We start from the raw sequence: 26,974 nt of genomic DNA on the forward strand, positions 1-26,974 counted from the left end.
TCAGGCAGCATCAGGAGGGCCATCGACCTGAAACCTTAACTCTGGGGAGCGAAACAGATGCTGCCCGACCTGAATATTTCTAATATTTTCTTGTTTTTATTAGCACGGATTTAGGACTATCTCTAGAAGAACAAAGGGAAAGTTGGAAGATATTTTCCACACTGCATTAGTTGAGTACTGATTGCCTCAGCATAAGTAGCTGTTGAAGCAGAGCTTGCTTAAAAGAAAGTTCATACATATTTGAAAAGAAAGTTAAAGATAGGTAGTTACAGGGGAATGGATTTAGATGCCAGTGAAGAGCAAGCACTGGCCCAGTCTTAGTCCAAATGACTACCCGTGTTGGTAATTCCTGTACTTTGCCTTCCTAATTTTTTTTTGGAATTTAAATAAATTTTCTTTTTAACCTTGAAATCAGGTTTTAATTGCAAATATTGTCCTGATAGATGACCTCCACAAATATTTATTTTGACTTTCATTTAAATTTGTATTGACTAGTCTCCTGCCAAAGAGTGAAAGGGAGACTTTTCTCATAAGGTGATGGCTAAAAATGGAAGTTTATTTGCATGACATTTAAAAAAATATCAATCAATCTGCAAAAATAGTTCAACTTCATTGCGGTTTCCCACAGTATTTGTGTTTTGGAAACAAAGTATTTGTGAGAAGGGCGGTTTGTTTTTAGCTCTCGAGGATTTATTATGGCATGTGAAGTTTACATTGGTAAATGGACACTGAAACTTTCTCACAAATGGTATGCAATTATGTATAATTTTGTAAAGTAAAACCATTTCACATCGCTGCTGGTAGTGCAATTCTGAATAAATATTTTCAGTTGTCTTTTTATTCCAGATTAAGCCAGAGTGCTGCATATTTGGAGATTGTGGGTGCAACTTCATTTCCTAGCACATCTGGGACTAAATTTCAGCTTTTTCTCTTGAAGCAACCAGTGTGTAGTCTTCAATGACATAATGTCGTCTTAAAATTAGTATTTTGAAATCTCATGCTTAAAATTTTGATATCCTTTGAATTCCTGGGGAGTGTGTCCCTCTTGTCCAATTAACAATCTTCATCCCAGGAACTTTTCCTCCATTCAAAGCCAAAAATGTTTCTTTTTGATGTGTTACAAATCAACATATTTAAACACACATACAGAAACTTGAAGAATGGCTGAGCAGCAGCATTTGACACAATGATAGGTGGAGGGACAGGTAGTATTGAGGAAAATGCACTTCTTTCTTGTCACTTTTCAATTATTAGAACAACAGATGAAACACATGGAGGGACAGGTAGTATTGAGGAGGTGGGGAGGCTGCAGAAGGATTTGGACAGGTTAGGAGAATGGGCAAAGAAGTGGCAGATGGAATACAACGTGAGGAAGTGTGAGGCCATGCACTTTGGTAGGAAGAATAGAGGCATAGACTATTTTCTAAATGGGGAGAGAATTCAGAAATCTGGAGTGCAAAGGGACTTGGGAGTCCTAGTCCAGGATTCTCTTAAGGTTAACTTGCAGGTTGAGTCAGTAGTTAGGAAGGCAAATGTAATGTTGGCATTTATTTCGAGAGGACTAGAATATAAAAGCAGGGATGTGCTTCTGAGGCTTTATAAGGCTCTGGTCAGACCACATTTAGAATATTGTGAGCAATTTTGGGCCCCGTATCTCAGGAAGGATGTGTTGGCCCTGGAGAGGGTCCAGAGGAGGTTCACGAGAACGATCCCAGGAATGAAAGGCTTAACATATGAGGAATGTTTGAGGACTCTGGGTCTATACTCGATGGAGTTTAGAAGGATGAGGGGGGGGATCTGATTGAAACTTACAGAATACTGAAAGGCCTGGATAGAGTGGACGTGGGGAAGATGTTTCCATTAGTAGGAGAGACTAGGACCCAAGGGCACAGCCTGAGAGTAAAGGAAAGACCTTTTAGAACAGAGATGAGGAGAAACTTCTTTAGCCAGAGAGTGGTGAATCTATGGAATTCATTGCCACAGAAGACTGTGAAGGCCTGGTCATTGAGTGTATTTAAGACCGAGATAGATAGGTTCTTGATTGGTAAGGGGAGCAAAGATTACGGGGAGAAGGCGGGAGAATAGGGTTGAGAAATTTATCAGCCATGATTGAATGGCGGAGCAGACTCGATGGGCCGAATGGCCTAATTTCTGCTCCTATGTCTTATGATCTTATGGTCTTATTTGCCTACCATGTCATGTTGTAATGAAGCTGACCTTTTGGTAATTAGTGATTATGTTTGACTGTTAAGTGGTAGGGTTTTTAGATTCTTCTGAATACTGAGCATTTTCATGAAGGAATACATTTGTTTTGTTTTCTTTTTTGTTAAGGTATGGAAATCGTGGGCATAACCAACCTTGTATTCATGAAGGTACACAACGTTGTTTCATCACATCCCAGAATCATGGCTTTGCTGTTGAACCAAGTTCTCTTCCACAGGATTGGTCTGTTTTGTTCACCAATGCTAATGACCAGTCTAATGAAGGAATAGTTCACAACACTCAACCATTATTCAGGTGAGCACTTAGAAAAGGAAAATGCACTTCTTTCTTGTCACTTTTCAATTATTACAACAACAGTAGCATACATTTATGTGACGCTTTTATTGTAGTCAGATGACCCAAGGTGCTTCAGAGTCCTAATCAGACTGTTTATCGGAATCATTGAGCTTGGAACTGGCAAAAACATGGAGAGTTTCAGCAGCGGAGATGCTGAGGCAGGGATGCTTCATCTTAGAGTTAGAAGGTGGCAGTCTTTGTGCTGTCAAGGATATAGCATTGGAAGCTTAGCTTTGGGTGTAATTGTTGGGGTAGTTCTAAATTTTTATATTTGCAACTTGCATCATTTAAATTAATTTTGTTACATGATTTAGATTTTGTATATATTTTGTAATTTTTTTATGGAACAGGTTATATTGGATCCCTTTGAATCAAGTAGCAAGTTTTCATTTGTATTTAAAACTGATTAATACTGTATATTACAAATTAAAATTTTGTTTTTGTCAAGTTTAAAATGACAAATTTCCTGCAAGCCTGCTGTAAAATACTGGAATCATAGATACGTGTTAATACAGCACAAAGGAGACCATTTGGCCCCTCAAATCTGCACTGCCTCCTTCAAAGAAAATCCATGTCGTTCCACTTGCCTACTAGTTCCCCATTTCTCAGCAATTTTTTTCTCTTTTTACATATTTATCCTGTTCCCTTTTGAAAGCTAAAAGTAAGATTTTGCAGGGCAAGTTTCACTTCCATTGCCAGGCCTTATGTTCTCATTCTCTACCTCAGGTTCTTTCTATGTGCAGCTGAGAAATGTAGATTTATGGCACAGAAGGAGACCATTTAGCTTGTGCCCTCCAGGTTAAGACAATTCAAGTACAAGTATTTTTAAATGTGCCAAGGATTTCTGCCTCTTCCACCCTTTCAGGTGGTGGGTTCTCTCCACAGCTCACTCTGCGATCATTGAGTGAGGTTAAATTTAGAAGTTCGGTATTGGCATCTGGAGCTTGCCATTCTTCCACTGAATTGAGCATCCGCACCTGATGAAGTTTTGGTGTGACAAAGTGGTAGCCGTTATATATGGAACTGATGGGGGAAAAGAAATCTACTACTGAAATAGACATCTGCTATCTTAGTATTTATATTATAGCTATCAAATTAGGATATATGTCTCAATTCTATCTTTTATAAGTTGTCCTGAAGGATGTAGAATCGGATAGGAGCATTACAGTTACCTGCAGTTTTGGGAGTTAAAAACCAGCAGTTGTGGGCCGACGACCTGCTATCAAATCTCAATTTTTTCCACGTGGATCATCTAGTCTAAATGTACAGTACTCAAAATTCATCATACTTCATTTAATATTCCACTTTTTAAACTATTATCTAATTTCCTTTTAAACAAAAATTGGGTATTTTGCTGATTCATCACAGAGTATTCCACACTCCTCTACTTAGGGGAGAGGTTTATTTACGCCACCTTCTGAAATTATTTTTGTTATTATAAATTTGCATTCTCTCTTTACCAGCTTGCTGGAAGCAACCTATTAGTATTCACCTGCTGCACAAGATTTTGAAGATCTGTATCAGGTCTTCCTTGACCTTCTCAAGTCTCGTGGAAAAAGCCCTGACTTCTTAATTCTGTCATTATAACTGAACCCCTCAACAACAGCACAGGCAATCCAGGATCATCGCGATTAGATTGGGAGACTTGTAAGGTGCTCTGTTGAGATGAATTCTTGAATCCTCTGCTAAGTTGCTGAAGTGTAGCTGTGTGCCTTGTTTTTTGTGCCCTGCCCATTCTGTGTGAATATGTGCAATTGTTCAGTTGGTGAATAAGTGGTGATTGTTGCAATGGCCACTACCACTTGCACAGATGTTCATTGCCTGAAGCTGAAGCCCTCTGAAGTGAGAATTTTAAAATAATTTAATGTGTTGATTTGTGGCCTTGTGGTTCAGTATGCAGTATAATTCCAAGAAACCTACATGATTTGTCCTTTTATCAATGATCTAAGTTTGTTTCTTTTCTTACTGTGTTCAGTGTCCAGTTTCACCCAGAGCATATGGCAGGACCAACAGATCTTGTGGATCTTTTTGATATCTTTTTAGATTGTGTGCGGGATACGAAGCTGGGAGTTAATTTAGGAAATACTGGTAAGAATTTAGATATGAGCCAGATGTGGCACCATATAATGACACTTTACAGATGCAATTGATATGCAAACAAAACAGGGGTGTAAACACAATTTTTTTAAATCTGTGGTGCACTAGTTTCTTGTGTATTTTCCCAAGAAACACTGTACTGGCTGAAAAGGACCTAGGATATCAAATAACCAATGTATTTGTGACTTGTGCCTTTTTTTTTTTGCATTTTGATGAGCATGTGTCACATAAAAACCTTTAATCATAATCTTTCAAATCAGTTAATCACTGCAATTGGTCATCTGGAAAACAGTTATTTTTCTATTGCTAAATGCTGTGTTCGGTTATCCTGTATCTAGTAAAGATGTTTAAAGGTTTAAACTACCATACATTTTAGAACTTGTTCAAGTCAGTTTTCACTTATTCGAAATTTTTTTTCTCCATGATGTGGTCAAAAATCCACATGTTAAAACGATAGCCAAGATATAAACCACTGCATCTTTTGATCCCTGGTCATGTCATAATAGATTTATGTCCAGTTCACACATGCTGTTGTATTAGTGCAATTGCAGCCTCTCACATCTCCTTGCTACTGAGTTGTTTTAGATTTTCACTGCTAGGAGCTTCATAAAATTAATTTAAGACCATAAGACGTGGGAGCGGAAATAGGCCATTTGAACATTTTCCGTAAGTCTTTTGCATTATATAGAATAAAAGTTCATGATTATCTTTTGTGTGTTCCTAATCTGTTGCACTCTGTGCAGTTAAAATTTGGAGCTGCTGCCACATTGTTTTTGCTGGATTTAAGGTGAGAATGTGCATGGCCATTAGCATTCTTCTGTGGTTTTGAATTTGAAAAACACAGGTAGCACTTACACTGAAGCAAGAAAACTATACTGGGATGGTAACCTGATTGCTGCATACCTCAATTTAATGTTATGTATGATTGGTAACCTCAGTCTTTATTGAAACAAATTCTTCATAGCTTTAAAATATTATTGGTTTTTGTGTGGTAATGCTGTTTGATATTTAGGAAAAGAGAATTTTTAAACAAAAATCTTTTAGCATTTTTTTTGCAGAATATATAATCCATCAATATTTTTTCAAAAAATTTTGATTTGTATAAAAGATGACCAATTGCTGCTGATTAATGAAACAATTTCAACATTGTACCTTAGCTTCCACTTAGAAGAAAGTATCTCTGATGTGTCAGTGTGAATCATAGAATGATATAGTACAGAAGGACGCCATTCAGCCCTTTTTGCCTGTGCCAGCTGTTTGGGAAGAGCTACCCAATAGTCACATTCTTCTCTTTCCTCATAGCACTGTATTTTTTTTCACTTTCAAATACTAATTCCTTTTGGAAATTACTATTGATTTTGCTTTCATCATCTTTACGGGCAATGCAGTGCAGTTTACAACAACTCACTGCATTTTTAAAAAAAATCCTCATCTTGCCTCTGGTTCTTTTGCCAATCACATTAAATCTCTCTCCTTTGGTTACCGGCGCTTCTACCACTGAAAATAGTTTCTTCTTTACTCTATCAAAACCCGTTTTGATTTTGAACACCTCCATCCGATCTCTTAAACTTCTCTGCTCTAAGGAGAACAACTTGAACTTCTCCAGTCTCCCATGTTACTGAAGTCCCTCATCCATAGTGCCATTGTACTCAGTTTCTTCTGCACCCTCTCTAAGGCCTTGACACCTTTCCTAAAGTGTAGAGCCTTAAATTGAGCATAATTCTCCAGCTAAGGCCTAACCAGTGTTTTATGAAGATTTGGCATAACTTCCTGGCTTTTGTGTTCTTTTCCTCTATCAACAAAGTCAAGAATCTAATTTGCTTTTTAACAGCTTTTTCACCTTGTCCTGACACCTTCTAAAATTTGTGTACATACACCCCCCCCTCTTTATATTCCCGCACCTACGATATTGTACCATTTTGTTTAAATTATCTCTCCTCATTCTTGCCACTAAAATCCATTACTTTGTCTGCATTAAATTTCTGTTTATTTGGACAGAGCAATTTGTAGCAATCTGCAAAATTTGATACCAAAACAAAAGACTGCAGAGATGCTGGAAATCTGAAATAATAGCACAAAAATGCTAGAAATAACACGTTCGGCAGCATCTGTGGAGAGAGAAACAAACTTAATGTTTCAAGCCTGTTGAGGGATCATTGATTTGAAGCGTTAACGCTGTTTCTCTCTCCTTAGATACTGCTGAGCATTCCCAGCATTTTCTGTTTCTATTAAGGAATGTGATTTTATTTACCTGCCAAAATGATTGGGGAAAATTAAACTGGAGTCTCATTAGGACCATTTAGTAACACCAGTCAGCAAATTTATTTTCTCAATGTTAATGTGATTGGAATTGGTAAATGGTAAGAGCAGTTATAAAACCTGAGTTACTTAAATATTATTCTTTCTCCCAATAACTGATGATTTACGAAGTACAAACATTTGACTTTTACCAAATATAGAATATAACTGCCTGGGGGCTCCGCTCCCCCAGTGACTTGGGAAGTTAAATACAATGATGATGCATGTTAAAACTTGTTTCGTTTTTTAGTTAAAAAACGGATGATTTCACATTATTCCTACAAAAATGGCATAAATGGAACTGACCAATGTAAACTCCCACCTGGAAGAATACAGCCTCGCAAGGTGCTCATTCTTGGATCAGGTGGCCTATCTATTGGTCAAGCAGGGGAGTTTGATTACTCTGGTTCTCAGGTGAGTTGAGGAAAAATGCATCTGGAACAATTTGTTAAAGGTAAAGAAGATTTGAACAGGAATCACATCCAAACTGGCTACAGTAAATGTCTGAAGAACATTGACTTTGTATTTACAAACAATTCTTGGGTTGAGTATAAGGATTCTGGAAATATTTCTGGGGAGTTAGTCACGCTGCAATAATTAGTGTGTGATTTGAGCTTTGTTTTTCCACTTTAATTAAACCTAAACCATAAAGTCAAATAATATTGTCCTGTCTCAAAATAATTGTTTTGACTTTGCTGGCTTTGTTTTCCTTTTGTTTTGTAACGAAAATGTGATTCTATTTCAGGCTATTAAAGCTCTGAAAGAGGAGAATGTTCAGTCAGTGCTAATTAATCCAAATATTGCAACAGTACAGACATCTAAAGGACTCGCAGACAAAGTCTACTTTCTGCCTATCACTCCAGAATATGTAACACAGGTATAGTCTCTTTCACTACTAACATAAGAATTCTTATCAACATCTGTTTATGTTGAGCAAAGCAACCTGTCACTGATCACCACCACTACAAAAAACCTGTGTTTTATACTTGTTGAGTTGAGGCTTGTAAAGTAAGCGAAAGGTTATTTTTGGCTAATTAACAAGACTGGTTTGTGGTGGCGGTATCGGTCAAGGGACATTTCAGTAAACTTGTTGGTATTTCATCAAGCTATAACTGCTGTACTTTGAAAGACTGTTCACAGTCCTCCAGCTTAAGCAACAAATTTCAATCAGTTTATCTTATCCACTTCAGTGCACGGCGGAACCATGTGAGGTTTCTGGAACTTGGTTAAGATGCTGTCCCTTTGCTAGCTGGTTCAGTTGAAACAATCCAATCCCTGGAGTTAAACACTCATTTTCAGTGCTAAACCTTGGGTGACAAATGTAAAACCGTTTACATAATAAAATACAATTGTACAGACTTGATTCCAGTTACCACCTTATTGGCTTTACATGAATTGCCTTTACCATTACCTCAAATCTTTGGCTTTATTTTATTATTTTATGGCTGCTTATTTTGATCTTGTTGGCCAAATATTTGGCTCCTACCAAAATTATAATACAGCTGCCTGGGGGTTCCCTCAGTGACTCGGGAAGTTTATCCGAATGTCAGAGCCACGTTGAATAGGAAGATCCCAGGTTTGTGTGAGCTTGACTAATCTTATCTGGAACAATAGGAGGGGGCACATGCTGATGGCTTTAACACTGCTGGTGTAGGGAGTAGAAAATTGGATACAATTTATGTTGCTTACTAGCCAGCAACTCCTCTTCGAAGGTTGATATGATCACCTGTAATAGCGAGGCTGTGACAGCCTTAGAGGAAAACATAAAGCATTTAGATGAGATTTTGCGGGTGCCCACCATTAACGGAACTGTAACCCAGCAAGGAGTTGACATCTTCAGGAGTGTGGTGGGGAGGGAAGAAGGGAATATAATTTAAAAAAAAAATTAAATTATAGATATGCCAGATAATCTTGTGTAGAAATTAGAAAAATATGACTAAAAACGGTTGTACTTGTATTTTTATAGCACCTTTCAGACCTTCCTAAAAGGCTTCCAAAAAAGTGAATTACGTTTGAAGTAGTGGGCAGCCAGTCTTTGCACAAATAGCCCTACAATCAATAATAAGAAGAATGACGACTTATTTTGTTTTATCCAGTATTGGTTGACGGGTAGATATTTGCCAGAACAGCTGAAGAACTTCCCTGTTGTTCTCGATTAAAACGATGGGATCTTTTACATGTACCTGAATGAGAAGATAGGGTCTCGGTTTAATGGATCATCTAAAAGACAGCATCCATGCAGTGCTACCTTGTTATTGCACTGCAGTGTCAGCCCAGATGATGTGCTCAATTGCTAACCCGTAGTCTTCTCAGATGAGCTAACAAAATGGCAGCTTATACAGTATATCTGCGGTTAAAATGGTGATTAGAATAACTAAACCTTGATCTCTGTTATACATGATACAGATAACATCATATTTTTGGATTTTTAAAAATTTTGTATTCAGGTCATTCTGAATGAACGACCAGATGGAATCCTCCTGACATTTGGTGGGCAGACTGCACTAAACTGTGGAGTGGAACTTCAAAAAAGAGGAGTTTTAGAAAAATACAATGTCAGAGTTTTGGGGACTCCAGTTTCTTCCATTGAGATGACAGAAGATCGTAAAATATTTGTTGAGAAAATGGCAGAAATTAATGAATATGTTGTACCCAGTGAAGCTGCTTTCTCCTTGGACCAGGTAAAGATCCTGATTTATTTATAGCTTTTGTCAGCTATTGCATTCTGTTTGTTACCTCCTAGTAGTGAATGTGAATATTCCTGAACGTTGGAGCAACAATTGAAGTAAAATCCACAGTATATACAATTGTGTGACACAACTAATTTATGAATTAATTTTGACAGTGCTTTAACTTTACCATTGTTGACTAGGATCAGGAGCTGTGAATGTCAATCACATGCACGCTGATTTTACTATACTATGATCTGTGTAATAACTTGCGCATTTCTGGGTGGTGTTGGATATTTTGAGTATAATTTCAAATGAAATAATAATTCAACCTACTCTTCTATTTGTAAGGCTCAATGTGCAGCAGAACGCTTGGGTTATCCTGTTTTGATACGGGCTGCCTTTGCTTTGGGTGGCTTGGGCTCAGGATTTGCTCAGAACAAAGAGGAGTTGGTGACCTTAGTGACACAAGCATTTGCACATACATCTCAAATTCTGATCGATAAGTCTTTGAAAGGCTGGAAGGAAATAGAATATGAAGTTGTCAGAGATGCCTATGATAATTGTATCACAGTAAGTATGGAGTATCTGATCCTGTTGAAGACACTTTTTTGGTTAGTCGAAAACCAGTTTTTTTTATCTTTGCGAACGCCTTTCTGTGCGAGAGTTACTAAGCTATGTATTCTTTGTGTCTATAGGTTTGCAATATGGAAAACGTGGACCCATTAGGAATCCATACAGGAGAGTCAATAGTTGTTGCACCAAGCCAGACTCTGAACGATAAGGAATATAACCTGCTGAGAACTACTGCAATCAAAGTGATACGACACTTAGGTGTTGTGGGAGAGTGTAATATTCAGTATGCCCTGAACCCTGAATCTGAACAGGTACTCAGCTTGATGAATTTTGCCTTTGCTGCTTTATCATACAACTAAAATTTCCTTTCCAGCATCATATTATGCTTTAGTCCTTAACGTGCATGTGCATACTTTCACATTCCGATCACCAAGTTTGTACAATACTATCTCTTTTGCATGATTGAAAACCATATTCCCTCTTATCTGCATTGGTGCAGAGCTGAACAACCATCTGGAACATAGCTTACAATGTGATAAATAGGTCTTGCACAGCTAAGAAAAATTAGAGGGCATATTGATTGGAAGAAACCAATGAATTTTTCTGTAGATTTTAATAATATGTGTTACATTGAAGTATACTTGGCTATCTGTCAGTAGTTCACAGAATTGTTACGGTGCAGAAGGAGACCATTCAGCCCATCATGTCTGCACCGGCTCTCTGAGCATTTTAACTTAGTGCCAATCTCCTGCCTTTTCCCCATAACCTTGCACATTGGGCATGATTTTCCCCCCTGTCGGGGGCGAAGTTGATGGGTGGGTGCGCACAGGCACGCTTCCGATCGCCGCCATTTTACGTGGGCAGGCCAATTAAGGCCCACCCAGCGTGATGTCCACACACAAGTGCTATTTTCACGCTTGCGCACAAAAGAGCACACTCATCTCCCTGAGGCTAAGTGCAGCCTCAGGGAGATCAGCTGTACTGTCAAAAATATTAAAAATAAGGGGGAAAAAAATGCCCTGACATGTCCCCTCATGTGACACTGTCACATGAGTTGGGACATGTCCATAATTTTTACAAAAACTTCATTAAAATTTTTTGAAACCTACATGAAACCTCATCCTGCCTATAGATGAGGTTTCATGCTTTTTTAAATTCACGCTGGGGCTCCTGGCCTGCCTGCCAACCTTAAGGCTGGATGGCCAGGTCCTTTAATTACTTAATTAACTCTGTCAATGGCCTCAATTGGCCATTGACAGGTTGGTGGGCGCACAGCTTATTTTGCTGCACCCCTGCCTACCTGAAAATTTAATGGGGCGCCGTGACGTTGGGAGTTCCGCCCAAGGTCACCGCACATCATTTTACGCATCGGCGAGCGGGCCTCGCCCCCGCTCGCCAACACGTAAAATCCTGCCCAGTGTTTTTATTTAAATAATCATCCAATGCCCTCTTGAATGCCTCAGTTCTAGACTTAGGTGTCATAATTAAAAACTATAATATATTCAGTGTATAAATCCTTCACCGAGCGTAGCAAATTACAAAGAGGAGACCTGTGCAGTAGATTTTACTGCACTTTAGGATTTGATAGATATTTCCTTCCTTCGCAGCAACAATTTTGTTGATAGCAACAGGACATTAGAAAAAGAAGGTTATGGAAAGTCAGGTTTGTGTGTCACTTCCCCATTTTAGAGTTGTCAAGTTAGGCAATCTTCTGTACTGATCTGTGAATTGCTTCCCTCTTGTAAAATAAAGAACATGCACATAGATGGAACTTGTATTTACAATGAAAATGTATGTTTAGTAACTAAAATAGAGTAACATGTTTTATCATATTCTTGAACAAAAATGGTTTAATTTCAAACTACAGCTCACCTATAAATTTAAGATAATTGGGAATTCACCCCCACATTTCCGTTCTTTTTGTAATTCTAGAGGTGTTATAAGGTTTATTGTATTATCGAATTTATGAATTATGTTTGATAACTTGGCTTCCATCATCATTTTTTAATGCATTCCATTGTGGTAGTACTCCAGCATCACTTTCACATCACTTCTGTTTTCCAGTATTTTATCATCGAGGTGAATGCTCGTCTTTCCAGAAGTTCAGCTTTGGCCAGCAAAGCAACTGGTTACCCATTGGCTTACGTTGCAGCTAAACTCGCCCTAGGCATCCCCTTGCCTGTCCTAAGGTAATTCTTGCTTTACAACTAAAATGTCCATGAATATAGTGATGATTTCAGACTACAAAAGAACGTTATCCTACAGCCCCCTTGAATGTGGGTTTTATCACATGGGGTAAAACACACAAGGTCTTGTTTCAAAAGCAAAATACTGCAGATGTTGGAAGTCTTAACTAAAAACTGAACATTCCCAGACAGCATCTGGGCAGAGAGAAACAGTTAATATTTTAGGTTGATGACCTTTCATCAGACCTATTTCTCGACAGCTGTAACTTTTCGACCACGTGTTGGATTGTTTGTCTAATATTTCCCGTTAAAAATCTGTTATTCAAGTGGCCAGTGGCATGTGATAGTATAACGGTTTAGCACAGTAAATTGACCTAACTTTCCACAATTTTTGTGGAAGGAGGGGTCAGTATGGGGATGGCGATGTAGTGGTGGAGTGGAGATTTCCTGTTTGTTATTCATTATGAATTAGTGAACTTATTTGTGAAGGGTTGGTTTATTCGTGCTTCCACTGGGGCACAGGAAATTCCCATGGCAGTACAAATAAGTCCTTGGTGTCTGCACTTGAAGTATGACTATAGTTTTTATTTTGTTGATTATATTTGCTTTTTCAATTAAGGGTGATTGGTGATTCTGCCTATTTTGAAACTTAATATTTTGAAATTCACACAACCACTGCTCCCTTCACTGCCCCACCCCCATAAATGCTTCCAATTTGAAAGTGTTAGAAAATCATCAACCTCTGGGACCTTGGATACAAATCGTTAGGACGTGCCGCTGTATATCCGTGTTTAAGATACGTAAGAAGCGAGCAGGAGTTGGCCTTACAACCCCTTGAACCTGCTCAACCATTCAGTAAAAACATGGCTGATCTTCGACTTCAACTCCACTTTCATGCCCTATGTCGCTTCTTTTAAGCAAGGCTTCCCAAACTCTGGGCCACGACCCACAGTGGGGTCCTGAGATGAGATTTTGGGGTTGCGAGCTCCGAGGCAGCAAAGGCTGTTGTGGAGCTCAAAATGAGTGCCCGCAGCTTCGAGGCCTCTTAAAATACTCATGTTTTTTTCTAATGGTGAGCGCGACCTAATGGTCAGGTTTTCAAGGTTCGATTCCCACTGCAAGAATAGGTTTTGAGAAGGTAGTTTTTTTTAATATAAAAAACACTGCAGTTTGAACACTTCCCAGCAGATGAGCTCAGCAGCTCAAGCCCCACCCCACCTGCCTGCCACCCACTCAACACCTCTCATATTCCCCTAAGTTTCACTCTGGAGTCATGTGAAGCCTGGACATTTAAAATGGGGTCACACTGGGAAAAAGTTTGGGAAGCACTGCCTTTAAATATTCAAAAATCTCTCAATCTCAGTCTTGAAAATAGCTAATGACCGAGCATCTACAACCCTTTACGGTATAGAATTCCAAATAAAGATGATATATTCTTTTTTTCTTTCAGTAGGACCTCAGTAATATTGTGAAGACATTGCATTGACAAGTAAGAAAACATACGAATGATCCATCAGTAGGAAGCTATAACTATAAAGTGGTCAAGTCTTCTACGCTCCATTTGTAGCCAGAGAATTGCCTGCAGTGGCTCTGCTTTCCTGCTTCCATACATTACCTCTGGAGTCCCCCAAAGCACTATCTTTGGCTGCCTCCCTTTCTCTCAATGTTGTCCCTAAGCAACATCATCCAAACATCAGGTTCTATATATACACTGACGGCACCCAGCTGTACCTCACCACTGCTTCTCTCAAACCTTCCACTGCCTCTGATTTGTCACACTGCTTGTCTGACATCTGGTACTGGATAAGCAGAAATTTCCTCCAACTAAACATTGGGAAACTGGAAGCCACTGTCTTCTGTCCCTGCTGTAAACTTCATTCCTTAGCCACCAACTCCATCCTTCTTCCTGGCTACTTTCTGAAGCTAAACCAGACTGATTGCAGCCTAGGTGCCCTATCTGACCCTGAAATGAACTTCTAACCCATATCCATTCCATTTTCAAGATCGCCTAGTTCCACCTCTAATATCGACCATCTTCACAGCTATCTCTGATCATCTGTTGCTGAAAATATCATCCAAGTCTTTATTTCCAGACTCAACCATCCCCATACTCCTAACCAGCACCCCATTGAGGTGGGGGAGTGGGATGGGCATTCTTGGCCATGGAAGTGGGGCTAGAGGTGAAGGTGATTTGGAAAAAAGAGTGCACTGCAAAGAATTCACACTGGAGAGAAGTGCACCCTCAGTCAACTTGAACTCATCCAGACCTCAGCTTCCCGTACTCTAACTTGCATCAAGTTCTGTTTATACAATGCCCCTTTGTTTGCTGCCCTGCAATGGCACCCGATCCAACAACACCATGATTTTAAAATTCTCATCTTTGTTTACAAATTGCCCCATGGCCTCTCCTCTCTGTATCTCTGTAATCTCCAGCCCTACAGTCCTCTGAGATCTCTGCTTCTCCGATTCTGGCCTCATAAAATATGGATTTTATTTTTTCTTATTCTTTCTTGGGATGTGGGTGTCACTGGCTAGGCCAATATTTGTTACTCATCCCCAGTTGCTCTTCAGAAGGTGGTGATGAGCTGCTGCAGTACATTTGCTGTTAGAGAGGGACTTCCAGGATTTTGACCCAGTGACGGTGAAGGAACGCTGTTTATCGTTCCAACTCAGGATAGAGTGGGGCTTGGAGAGGAAATTGCAGATGGTGGTGTTCCCATGCATCTGCTATCCTTGTCCTTCTAGTTGGTAGAGGCCACTGGTTTGGAATGTGCTGTTGAAGCTTTGGTGAGTGCTGCAGTGCATCTTGTATATGGTGCACACTGCTATCACTGTGAGTCAGTGGTAGAGAGAATGAATGTTGATGGTGGTGGTTGGAGTGCCAATCATGTGGGCTGCTTTGTCCTGGGTGGTGTCTGGAGTTGTTGGAGCTGCACTCATCCAGACAAGTGGGGAGTATTCCATCACTCCTGACTTCTGCCTTGTAGATGGTGGACTGGCTTTTGGAGTCAGGAAGTGAGTTACTCACTGCAGAATTTCCAGTCTTTGATCTGCTGTTGTAGCCACTAAACTGGCCCAGTTTAGTTTCTGGTCAGTGTTAATCTGCAAGACGTTGATAGTGGTGGATTCAGCAATGATAATGCCTTTGAATGTAAAGGATAGATGGTTAGATTCACTCTTGAATTGCTCTGCTATTGGCAGCTATCTTCAGCTGCCTAGGCTTTAAGTTCTAGAATTTGCTCCTTAAACCTCTGTGCCTTCCTACTCTCCTCTAAGACTCTTATGCCTGCCTCATTATCATCTATGCTATTATCTTCTGTGAAGCACCTTGGGAGATTTTACTGAGATTAAACCCGCTATACAAATGGAAGTTGCTGTTAAGATGCAACTGTTATTGCTGCTTTCCCAATCATTATTTACAAACTTCTCTCCAGTGTGAATTCTTTGCATTGCACTCTTCTTCTGTCACCTTCACCTCAGCCCCTCTTCTTTGACTGGGAATGTCCCCCACCTGTATCTGCCTCAATCCCACACAGCAGACCCTTTCCCTTTATCCCTTTCCCAAATTTTTGTTCCGCCTGGATCCTTCCCTCTGGAACCTGGCCAATCTAGACTTTTTTTCATTGGCAACTGCCGACGTGATATCAACTGTCTCATTTTTTTCTACTCTGCACACTCACTCTAACCTATCTCCTACTGACCCTGCAGCACTCTGTTCTCTCAGGTCCAACCCTAACATAGTCATTAAACCTGCTGACAAGGGTGGTTCTTGGTGTTTGGCAATGTGACCTCCTACCTTGCAAAAACTGCCAACTTCCTGTTATCTGCGCCTGTCTCCCTTGGGGCATGACCCCACCACTGAACATCAAGCCATTGTTTCTCAGATTGTCACTCTTGCTCCACAGTTTCCAATCTCGTATTCCCCCAACCCCACACAATCCACCTCCACTTCCTTCCCAAGATCCACAAACAGGACTGCCTTGATAGACCGATTGTTTCGACCTGTTCTTGCCCTATGATTTCTACCATTCTCAACTTCTTATATCTTTCCCCAGTCCACTCTCTTCTCGCCTATATCCATGACTTTTCTGATGCCTGCCACACCTTTAATGGTTTCTTGATTCCTGGTCCTTTTCACCTCTCGTCAACAAAATGCAAATGTCCTTGACCTCTCTATTTATATCTCAAAGCTACTACACATCAAAGCACCCAGACTGGCTGGCTTTAATCCAATTAAAACACCCATAGACTAATCCTCTATTTTAAAAACATATAATTTCCAAGAACTTTATATGCATTAATAGCTTCATGACACTGTCTAAGACCCCAAATACTCCTTGCGGGTGAAACAGAGAATTAGTTGCACTTGTGTATTCACTGCTCACTATGGGGTCTCCTCTACATCGGGGAGACCAGAAGCAGATTGGGTGACTATTTTGCAAAACCACCTGTTCGGTCCTCGGATGTGACCCTGAGCTTTTGGTTGCCTGTCATTTTAATTCTCTGTCCCACTTCTATTCTGCCCCCAGTCTCCTACACTATTCCAGTGACATTCAACAGAAGCTCGAGGAACAGCACCTCGTCTTTTGTGTAGGCAAGTCACTGTCTTAGGGACTCAACATTTGAGTTCAACAATTTTAGATCATAACCTATGCCCCCCCCCTTTTTTTCAGACGGCATCTATTATTGATGATCTTTTCCCGTTTACACCTCTTCTAGATCCAACATTTTGCTTCTTTACTTGTCCCCTTACCATCTCCTTTTGCCTTGCACCATCATCCCTTTTACCTCTCTTGTCGTGCAGTCCATCGCTGCCCTTCCCTTTGTTTCCTTCCCTTCCATCTTTCACTGCCTCTGTACTTGCTTAAATCCTGTTACATTTATAACTTTCCAGTTCTTCCAAAAGACTATTAAACTAAAATGTTAACTTTGTTTCTCTCTCTCCAAAGAAGCTGCCTGATCCACTGAGTTTTTCCAGCATTTTTCATTTTAGGAACAGGAGTAGGTCATACAGCCCCTCAAGTCTGCTGTGCCATTCACTAAAATCCTGGCTGATTCTCAACCTCAACTCCATTTTCCTGTCCCTATCCCTTGATTTCCTAAGTGCCCAACAACCTACTGATCTCAGCCTTGAATATACCCACTAACAACTTCCACAGCTTTCTGTGATTACTGCAGTGAGAGTAAAACTGCTGCAAATATTGGTCAGCAGCATTTTCAAAACTCTAGACACTAAGTACATAAGCTGTTTTTTATTTTCCTTTCCACCGAGGCCGTAATATATCAAAGGAGAAGCCTATATGTAATGAAGCACATGGGGTAAGGAAAGTGCAGAGAATTGGATATTGCTTTTCAGAAAAAATGTCAAATAATGAGTTGATTTGTTAGAAAAATAAGTACATACTCAAAGTAGTAAACTCTGAAATATTGTAATAATGTAAGGAAGTTTTGCATTTATATTTTTATTACATTCATCAGTTGGGGTCCTTCATTGTATTTTATGTTGATAATGTGGCCCCTGGCTTTGATTTGACCTACTGTAGTGTGTTTCTGATATTCAAAAGTCGAACGGCCTGGAAGCTGTTACAACCCATCCCCAGGTGAGGTTCCCCAAAGCTGTTGCTCCAGGTGAGACCCCTCAATTTGTCACCATCTGGCTGGAAACCCCCCAAATTTTATGCCTCGGGTGAGGAGGGATGAACTGGCTCCCTGTCTTTATTCAGCCACCCCCCGGCTCCCCCACTGTTAGTTGCAACAAGATTTAATCTAAAAAGGATACCTTTTTCCTGATACTTTTTCCCCAGACCCAATCGTTCTGGTTTTTAAGGAGCCAATTTGATCAGACTTTCTTGAATTAAAGCTGAGAGTAAGTTTATTAACTACTAAAGGTGAGAATGGATAAAACACATGCTTGAAGTAAGTGAATATACATATATAAAAGGTATACGGACAGTCCTTAACTCGTGGGGAGTAGGTGATTGAGTGCTGCGGCCATTGCGATTCAAGATTCCAGTAGAATTGACTCCCATAGATGAATAGTTGGTTTCGAGGTTCCAGTACAGTTGAATTCGTTAAAGAGGGAGAAAGATCGGGATACCTGCAAAATGGCAATTTTCAGGGGTACTGTATGTGGCTGTTACTTCTGAGTCAAACTTCCATCACTTACTCTGCTCAGAACACCCAACAACAGACAGACACTGGGGCAGCTTTTCAGCTCACTTTTAACCCTTTCTTTGTACATTCCAAGTGGGAAATGAATTCACAAATCTGCCTGGGCATTGCTCACAGGATTTCTTGATGAGATGATGTTCATCTCCCATTATGTCCCATTGGCTCTACCAGAGGGAGCAATTAGTTTCTGGATGTCTTTAGAAGTACCTTGTCTAGCAACAGTGGGGTTCCATTACCAGTTAGGGAGTCACCCTGCAGCATTCCAGCCAGTGGCATGTGTGCATTTTTAAAAACTCAGGTCTTATTTTTAAAGTCCAGTATTTCGGGATGCAGTCGGTGGTTTTTTTCCTCATTATCATGACAAAGCGAAATGAGAAAAACTGCCATTGAGCTTTGAACATGTCACTTTCCTGCCTTTAAAATGCTTAATGGCCCAAAGCTGATAAGGCATCCTGCCCTACTGAACAAAATAGGAAGTGAGAAAAAGTAATAAACATACTGGAAACAGCAGTTCACCAGGCTGTGTTAGTTAATGCCACTCTGAAAGTCAGACAGGAAATACGAGTGATGATGTATCTTTTTTGCCTCCAGTGCACAAACAAATTTCAAATATATTGTGATGTTGCAACATTCCCTCCATTAGCTCGTTCAGTAGAATTTAGGAGCCTTTGTCTTGCCTTTTGTATTTTTATAGAGTTTGTTTTCTTTAGAACAGAAAGCAAACTTTAGATAATAGTATGACTTGCAAGAGAACTATTTAGCTTAACTTGCTGACCTTTTATATATTTGGTGCAGAAATTCTGTGACAAATTCCACAACTGCAAACTTTGAGCCCAGTCTCGATTACTGTGTAGTGAAGGTACCCCGCTGGGATCTCAGCAAGTTCTTGCGTGTAAGCACCAAAATTGGAAGCTCCATGAAGAGTGTTGGTAAGTATGGTTTATAGCCAAGCCCGCAGTACAGCAAATATGCCAAATAATTACAATTGGCTGCTTTGACACTTAATGTGGTTAAACTCTGTCATGCTTGTTAGGAGTTTGGTTTGATCATCAAATGATCAAATGGTTTGGTCACATTCATTGGATGGATGAGGGCCGTATACCCAACAACCTTCTTTACAGTGAACTGGCCACTTTGTCACGTTCTTACCTCCGCTATGTGGACACCTGTAAGTGAGTTATGAAGATGATGGACGTTGACAGACAACTGGGAGACAGTCGCCAACGACTGTGACCTTTGAAAGCTGACTGAATGAAGGGGCTTTGGAAGAGCCAAGGCGAGGAGAAACAACTCAGCTCGCTGAGAAGAGGGCCTGAGAAAACAGAGACCAGAAAATCCTGCACTTTCTCATTTCACTGTCTTCATCTGTAGCAAATGTGGCAGAGACTGCCAAGCCAGAGTGGAGCTCCTGAGCCACATCAGATGATACTTAACACTGAGTTGACCACCATGGCGCAAACCATTGTCTTAGGAGACAGAAACTGCCAAGAGATATGCTGAAAGACATTTTCATTTCCTTTTTTCTGTTATTAACTTGCTTAATGTTGTGAAAAAAGTTACAATACTCAAAATCCCTGTAGAATGGAGTGTTATTGTAGTCAAAGATTGAGTTTTTATTCACAGATGTATTATGGATGTGGCTGTATATTTTCATTGCATAATTCTGGAAACGGCAAGCACCAAAGATTTTTGGCATGGCAAGACTGCCTTGACCTTTGGGTTTCGTTTGGTCAAAGAGCAGCAGATCCTGCTGCAAAAAATCTGTTGTTTGGGGCTGTTAGGTCTAATTAGATTTTATGTAGATATTACTTTTTTAAGTTACAAGTTTTAGCATGATTTGAAATTCTTGGCAATGCTTTGTTTCGAGTTTTCATTAATTCCAATAATATTGGTTTTGAAATACTGAACCTGAAACTGTTCATGTTGAACTAATGTTGCTAGAGAAAGCATGGAGGAGAATGTGCTTTTCCAGAGAGCTTGAATGATGTTTTTGTTTTCTCTTGCTATCTGGTTCATTAGCTTTACCTTCTCGCCAGTTCACATGAAGGTCAGTACTCATAATTTGTTTAAAATCAGATATTTATTTATCTGATCACAAAATTGTCAGTTGTTTAAACTTATTAAATAATTTCTATAATTATTTTAAAGAAATACTAAAGTCCAGAAATCATTCATGCAACAGCTTTGTTCCTTTAATTTTAACTAACTTAATGGATTGTATGAGACAGCTAGAACATTCCTTGCCTGCTGCTGTGTTAAGAGCAGTGAGCAATTACAAAACATCAAGACTCTAGAAAGAATACTGAACTGTTTGCCAAGGTTCCCAGTTTTGGAACTGCTAGAAAGTTGCTCTTTTAGTTGGCCATTTGTGTTAGTGTTCCGAATATTGGGATGTTGCAGAGCTAATTTTCAAAAGGCATAGAGTGGGAATTCAGCATCTGTTTGATTCTCGCCCTGTTCTGAGTTTAAGCTTTGCTGAGCCAAGGTTGCAGAGTCTCCCTGTGGTGGGAGAGTAGAAATGGAATCTGAGGCAAAATTCATATCAGACAGCAACTCGGAGACTTTAATGGTGATCTTGAAACAGGCTTGAGCTCTTGCCCTTAGCAGAAGACATGGATTGGCCAGATGGGCTGAAAATGTTATAATTTGGAAGCAAAAATTGTGCGCGCGCACACGCGAGAGAGCTTGGAGTATTTTCTATTGTTATGTTATATAATGCCCTAATCAAATTACATACTATAATTAAAACCAGAAAATGTTGGTCATATATATCATGTAAGCCAACATCTATTGATGGGTGTGTGAGTTTCATTAGAACTGTTTATTCCATTTGTATGATCTGTTGCAAAACAGGTGAAGTGATGGCTATTGGTCGTAATTTTGAAGAAGCTTTTCAGAAAGCACTGAGAATGGTGGATGAAAACTGTGTTGGATTTGATCATACGTTGAAGCCGGCTACTGATGAGGTACGTTAGGAACTGTTTCACTTCAGTTATTAATTACTTTAATGGCCTGAAAATTTAGCATCCTCCAGAAAGTAAGTCCTAACAATTAATAGAGATTTGAATTGAGGGGTTTTCATTCTACACAGAGACAACTATTTAAAGAAATATTGCATTGCTGTATAAATCATTCAAATAAATGTTTTTTTCAAGTTTCTGGCAGTTACTGATTTTTATTTAGCCCTTAGCTTGTACTGTTAAACCAAAAATGGGATGTATTTTTTCTGTGCATTGGTGATATTGAAGTTGTTAACTAAATTGAAGATTAGCATGGATTTATGTGGGAAAAGATTATTTCTGGTGGTGATTCTGAAAGCTGAAAAACCTGAGATTTCTTGAGATGTAGACAAAACATCACTCATGGGAGTTGCCTGCCATTACATATCACACTCATCATTGCAATCGAGTACTTTTCCTAAATAGAGGCATGAGTTTTTTTGTTAACTTTTCTTTCCAAATAGGAAAGTTTTCTAGTAATGAGGATGTGAACGGTGCCATAATTTTTCTGCTTCTGCATTTACGGTTTGACCTGGTGGAATAAAATAGAAGTAATCTGGTGCATTTATTGTAATAATTTTACAATTTATTTTAACTTTGAAAATCATTCCATGATTTAATCCCTGATCAAATCAGGAATACTACTTAGTAGCAGAGCATCACTGAACATGCATTAAAGTCCATGAAAATCACGCTCCTCCTCATCTTCAGAATCAAATAACACATCCCAACTTGCTGCTTGAATGGATCTTCTCATATGGATCATCAAGATTATCTTCATCAGCAATTATGTCACCATTGCCCATATCATTCCACAAATAATCATCATCTGTGTCATCAAGTGCATTGCATATCCCACATTTCTTAAATGATTTGACAACAATCTCCATTCTGATTTCATGTCACCCTCTAGGATCTATTCACACAGGGTTGCTGACGTCAGAGTTTATATGCTGCTTCTCTCGGTGAATGTCTTCTCTCCTCCAAGCATCCAATCATTCCACTTTCTTCTCATGCTATCTTTGAAGGGCGTCTTTAGAGAGACATCCACTGGTTGAAAGAGATTGGTTAAACCACTGGAAATCACTGCAGTACCACTGTTTTACAGTCTAACCTCAGCAGCAAACTCAACAAGAAGGTGTGATATAAACGTGTTCCAGATGAGAAAACCTTTTTCTTTATGTAATCCTCCTGATCAAAAACTCCATACTTTCCTCAGCCATATTTTCAAGCCACCTTCATCCATCCATCCTTTATTGTGAACATGGATGACTATTCCTTTTAGGAATTGCTGTTTTGGGAAGGTTTTTCTTTTGAATATCATTACTGGCTAAATTGCAAGCTTTTTTCCACCTGTTCTAATGTACACCCTTTACTGATCACATTTAAAGCATAGTTGGCTTGCAATCTAACACTATTTCAGTATTGTGCCTGATTAGCTTTAAAATGACTGCCTGTAATATTGGCCCAGATTTTGTGGGAAAGTTCAATAACAGTTTGCCATCATTACCCCTCTCAAACAGGCCATAGTTTCAGGATGTCAGATTTATGCAGATTCACATGGAAACCCTGCAGTTACAGTCTATCGTCAGGCCTTCTCCACAAGCTAATCTGTGGCCCTCCTCTCCCCGCCCCAAGAGCCAACAATCAATGAAATCAGCGAAAACGTCAACTTTCCCGTTCCCATATCACATTCATGAGTGTTGTTAAATGATTGAGTCGACTTTTTTAAACTAATTTTTTTAAATTTAAAAATGTTTTTCTATAATATTTTGGCTTCCACCTGCACCCCATTTGTGCATCCCAATCTTCAGTTGCTCAAAATGGAAGAAGTGATTTTATTTTACTCCTTTTTTTGTTTCCTGTTTCGGGGTGCATGTGAAAATCCTTTTAACGTGACTGGCTGCTCGAACAGCCTGATGACATCACAGCTGCTGTGCGCTGGGAATGCTGAGTAAAGAATGTTGCAGTCAGTTGCAGTGTCACTGCACGGTTATAGAGGCGAAATTCTCACCAGGAAGGCTTACTTCGAGAAGAGCTCCCTTGCTCCTCTACTGACTGCAAACTCTGGGTCAATGCCTTTTAGAATGTTAAAATGTTCTTTTTAATTCTTGTTTTCAAATCTTTTTTTCCTCCCATCTCAGCGCACAATTTTCCAGTCAGCATTGGGAAATTATGCTTCCCCTATGTCTTGGGCAGTGCTGTGTCAGTGTGAAGTAAATTAATACAGCCCAAGTGTAATATTGCTCTCCCTCCCAGGAAGACCTGAGAGTCATCCTTCTTCCTGTAATGCTGGTTGTGATCAGGATCCCTCATAGTGATGGGAATCATAAGTACAAACACCTAACACTGTTGCATGTTGTCCACATTTGTACTTGTCTAATTTTCTCTCACACAACTTCACAGTGGTAAATTGTAGCTTGTTACCCCAGTTTTACGTTGATACGAACACTCTGCAACATTCCTCTGAAAAGTCCAACATCCAAATATTTTTCTTTTACATTTGTTCTAACTGATTTAATGTACCACTTTGTTGAATTGTTTCTTAGGAACTTGAAACTCCTACAGATAAGAGAATCTTTGTCCTTGCTGCAGCCTTGAGGGCAGGTTATGAAATTGAGCGTCTGTATGAATTGACCAGAATTGACAAGTGGTTTCTTCACAAGATGAAGAACATTGTAGAATATTCACTGAAGCTCGAGTTGTACACCAAGGATGAAATGCCCCGCCTTGACCTCCTGAAAGCTAAGCGTCTTGGTTTCTCTGATAAACAGATTGCAATGGCCATACAAAGGTAAACGATTGGGACAATTCACAGTGACTGTATAGTGCAACTTGATTTCCAAAGTGAGCAGTCTAACAGCAATCAAATTTGACTAAGATATCACATTGAAATGGTTACTCTTTTCGTCGTTTCCACGCAACTATAATGTTACTAGACAAACTGTCAGCATCGCTGTTCCTGATCACCACCTCCAGTTCTCTGCAGTTTGGTGTATTTTATCTCTGATCCTTTGGAAAATTCCAGCAAGGTGGCCATAGCTCTTTTGGAACATGAGCACTTTTTTGGTTCTTGGATCTACTATTTCATAGGCATGTGGTTGCAGATTGCTTTTCACTTAAATTTTGTGTACTTGTGATATAGCCTGCACCATACTTGATCAAGGGAAGTCTAATAAAGCTATTCGATATGGACTGAAAACTATAAATTAGATTCAAAAATTGGATTTGGACATTGACTTTGGCCTCTAATGGTGGGGTTGTGGGGGTTTAGAGTTGAAAAATTTGAAAGATGCTTCTTGGGTAGATACATGTTCAAAGTCTTTGTATCCAAGGGTGATGATCTATAAATTGCTTTGGTTGTTTTCCTTTAGTACTGAGCTGGCAGTGAGGCGATTGAGACAGGAATGGAAAATCCTTCCTGTGGTGAAACAGATTGATACAGTAGCAGCTGAATGGCCTGCTCAAACTAACTATCTCTATTTGACGTATAACGGTGAAGGACATGACCTCGACTTTACCAAACCTCATGTGATGGTGATCGGTTCCGGTGTATACAGAATAGGGAGCAGTGTGGAGTTTGATTGGTGTGCTGTTGGATGTATCCAACAGTTACGCAAGGTTAGTCTTCAAAATTTGCTTTATTGGCATATTTTATATATTCTTTAAAGGACTAATTGTGAAATGTAGCTTCAATTTATAATGCTGCAAGTAATATATCCAATAAGTGCTGTATTCACTGCCACAGGAATGCATTTTAAAGTCTATTTACTTTAAAGTTGATAATTATGCGATGCTGACCTCAACGGAGGTCACCAAAGGGGTTGATTGCTGGAGGTGAGTACATGCTGCCTTTAGCACTCCCTCTACCTTGGCTTGTGGTTGCCTACAGATACTCTTGGATTCTACTGGAACCATAGGCAAATACGTGGGAAGCCTTCAGTACGCAGATCAACTGTTAAATCAACTTTTTTTCAGTTTGTGACAATGTAGGTGAATGAAAATACTGGCAGTCTTTATTCCTAGTTATTATCCATGGTTCCCTGGCCCCAACCGTCTCCTCTTCACCATGGACGTCCAATCCCTTACACCTCCATCCCCCACTGGGATGGTCTGATGGCTCTCCGCTTCTTCCTCGAACAGAGGCCCGAACAATCCCCATCCACCACTACTCTCCTCTGTCTGGCTGAACTTGTTCTCACGCTGAACAATTTCTCCTTAAACTCTTCTCACTTCTTCCAAGTAAAAGGTGTGGCTATGGGTACCCACATGGGCCCCAGCTATGCTTGTTCCAGTCCTACTCCGGCCCCCTCCCACAACTCTTTCTCCGGTACATCGATGATTACTTCGGTGCTGCTTCATGCTCCCGTCTGGACCTGGAAAAATTTATTAATTTTGCTTCCAATTTCCACCCCTCCATCATTTTCACCTGGTCCATCTCTAACACTTCCCTTCCCTTCCTTGACCTCTCTGTCTCAATTTCTGGTGATAGACTGTCCACCAATATCCATTACAAGTCTACCGACTCCCACAGCTACCTCGACTGCAGCTCCTCACACCCCGCTTCCTGTAAGGACTCCAACCCATTCTCTCAGTTCCTTTGCCTCCGTCGCATCTGTTCTGATGATGCCACTTTCAAAAACAGTTCCTCTGACATGTCTTCCTTCTTCCTTAACCGAGGTTTTCCACCCACGGTGGTTGACAGGGCCCTCAACCGTGTCCGGCCCATCTTCCGTGCATCTGCCCTCACCTTCTCCCTCCCAGAAACATGATAGGGTCCCCCTTGTCCTCACTTATCACCCCACCAGCCTCCGTATTCAAAGGATCATCCTCTGCCATTTCCGCCAACTCCAGCATGACGCCACCATCAAACACATCTTCCCTTCACCTCCCCTGGTGGCATTCCGCAGGGCTCGTTCCCTCCGGGACACCCTGGTCCACTCCTCCATCGCCCCCTACACCTCAACCCCATCCCACGGCACCTTCCCATGCAACCGCAGAAGGTGAAACACCTGCCCCTTTACTTCCCCTCTCCTCACCGTCCAAGGGCCCAAACACTCCTTTCAAGTGAAGCAGCATTTCACTTGCACTTCCCTCAACTTAGTCTACTGCATTCATTGCTCCCAATGCAGTTTCTTCTGCATTGGAGAGACCAAACGTAGACTGGGTGACCGCTTTGCAGAACACCTTCGGTCTGTCTGCAAGCATTACCCAGACCTCCCTGTCGCTTGCCATTTCAACACTCCACCCTGCTCTTATGCCCACATGTCCGTCCTTGGCTTGCTGCATTGTTCCAGTGAAGCTCAACGCAAACTGGAGGAACAGCACCTCATCTTCCGACTAGGCACTTTACAGCCTTCCGGACTGAATATTGAGTTCAACAATTTTAGATCATGAACTCTCTCCTCCATCCCCACCC

At 40.2% G+C, this 26,974-nt stretch overlaps 1 protein-coding gene across 1 annotated transcript in view; it reads left to right on the forward strand.

Moving 5' to 3' along the window:
* Positions 1-26,974, forward strand: part of cad (carbamoyl-phosphate synthetase 2, aspartate transcarbamylase, and dihydroorotase) — a 95,003-nt gene that overhangs the window by 15,155 nt on the left and 52,874 nt on the right. The window contains exons 6-17 of the mRNA XM_078541429.1: positions 2,332-2,517; positions 4,535-4,647; positions 7,205-7,368; positions 7,700-7,831; positions 9,402-9,635; positions 9,975-10,196; positions 10,322-10,510; positions 12,264-12,388; positions 19,352-19,485; positions 21,410-21,522; positions 24,105-24,349; positions 24,930-25,176. Coding sequence (XP_078397555.1) covers positions 2,332-2,517; positions 4,535-4,647; positions 7,205-7,368; positions 7,700-7,831; positions 9,402-9,635; positions 9,975-10,196; positions 10,322-10,510; positions 12,264-12,388; positions 19,352-19,485; positions 21,410-21,522; positions 24,105-24,349; positions 24,930-25,176 — 2,104 coding nt within the window. The remainder of the gene's footprint in view (positions 1-2,331; positions 2,518-4,534; positions 4,648-7,204; positions 7,369-7,699; positions 7,832-9,401; positions 9,636-9,974; positions 10,197-10,321; positions 10,511-12,263; positions 12,389-19,351; positions 19,486-21,409; positions 21,523-24,104; positions 24,350-24,929; positions 25,177-26,974) is intronic.

This window comes from Cetorhinus maximus, chromosome 5 (genome assembly GCF_964194155.1).
Source record: "Cetorhinus maximus chromosome 5, sCetMax3.hap1.1, whole genome shotgun sequence".
Lineage (NCBI taxonomy): Eukaryota > Metazoa > Chordata > Chondrichthyes > Lamniformes > Cetorhinidae > Cetorhinus > Cetorhinus maximus.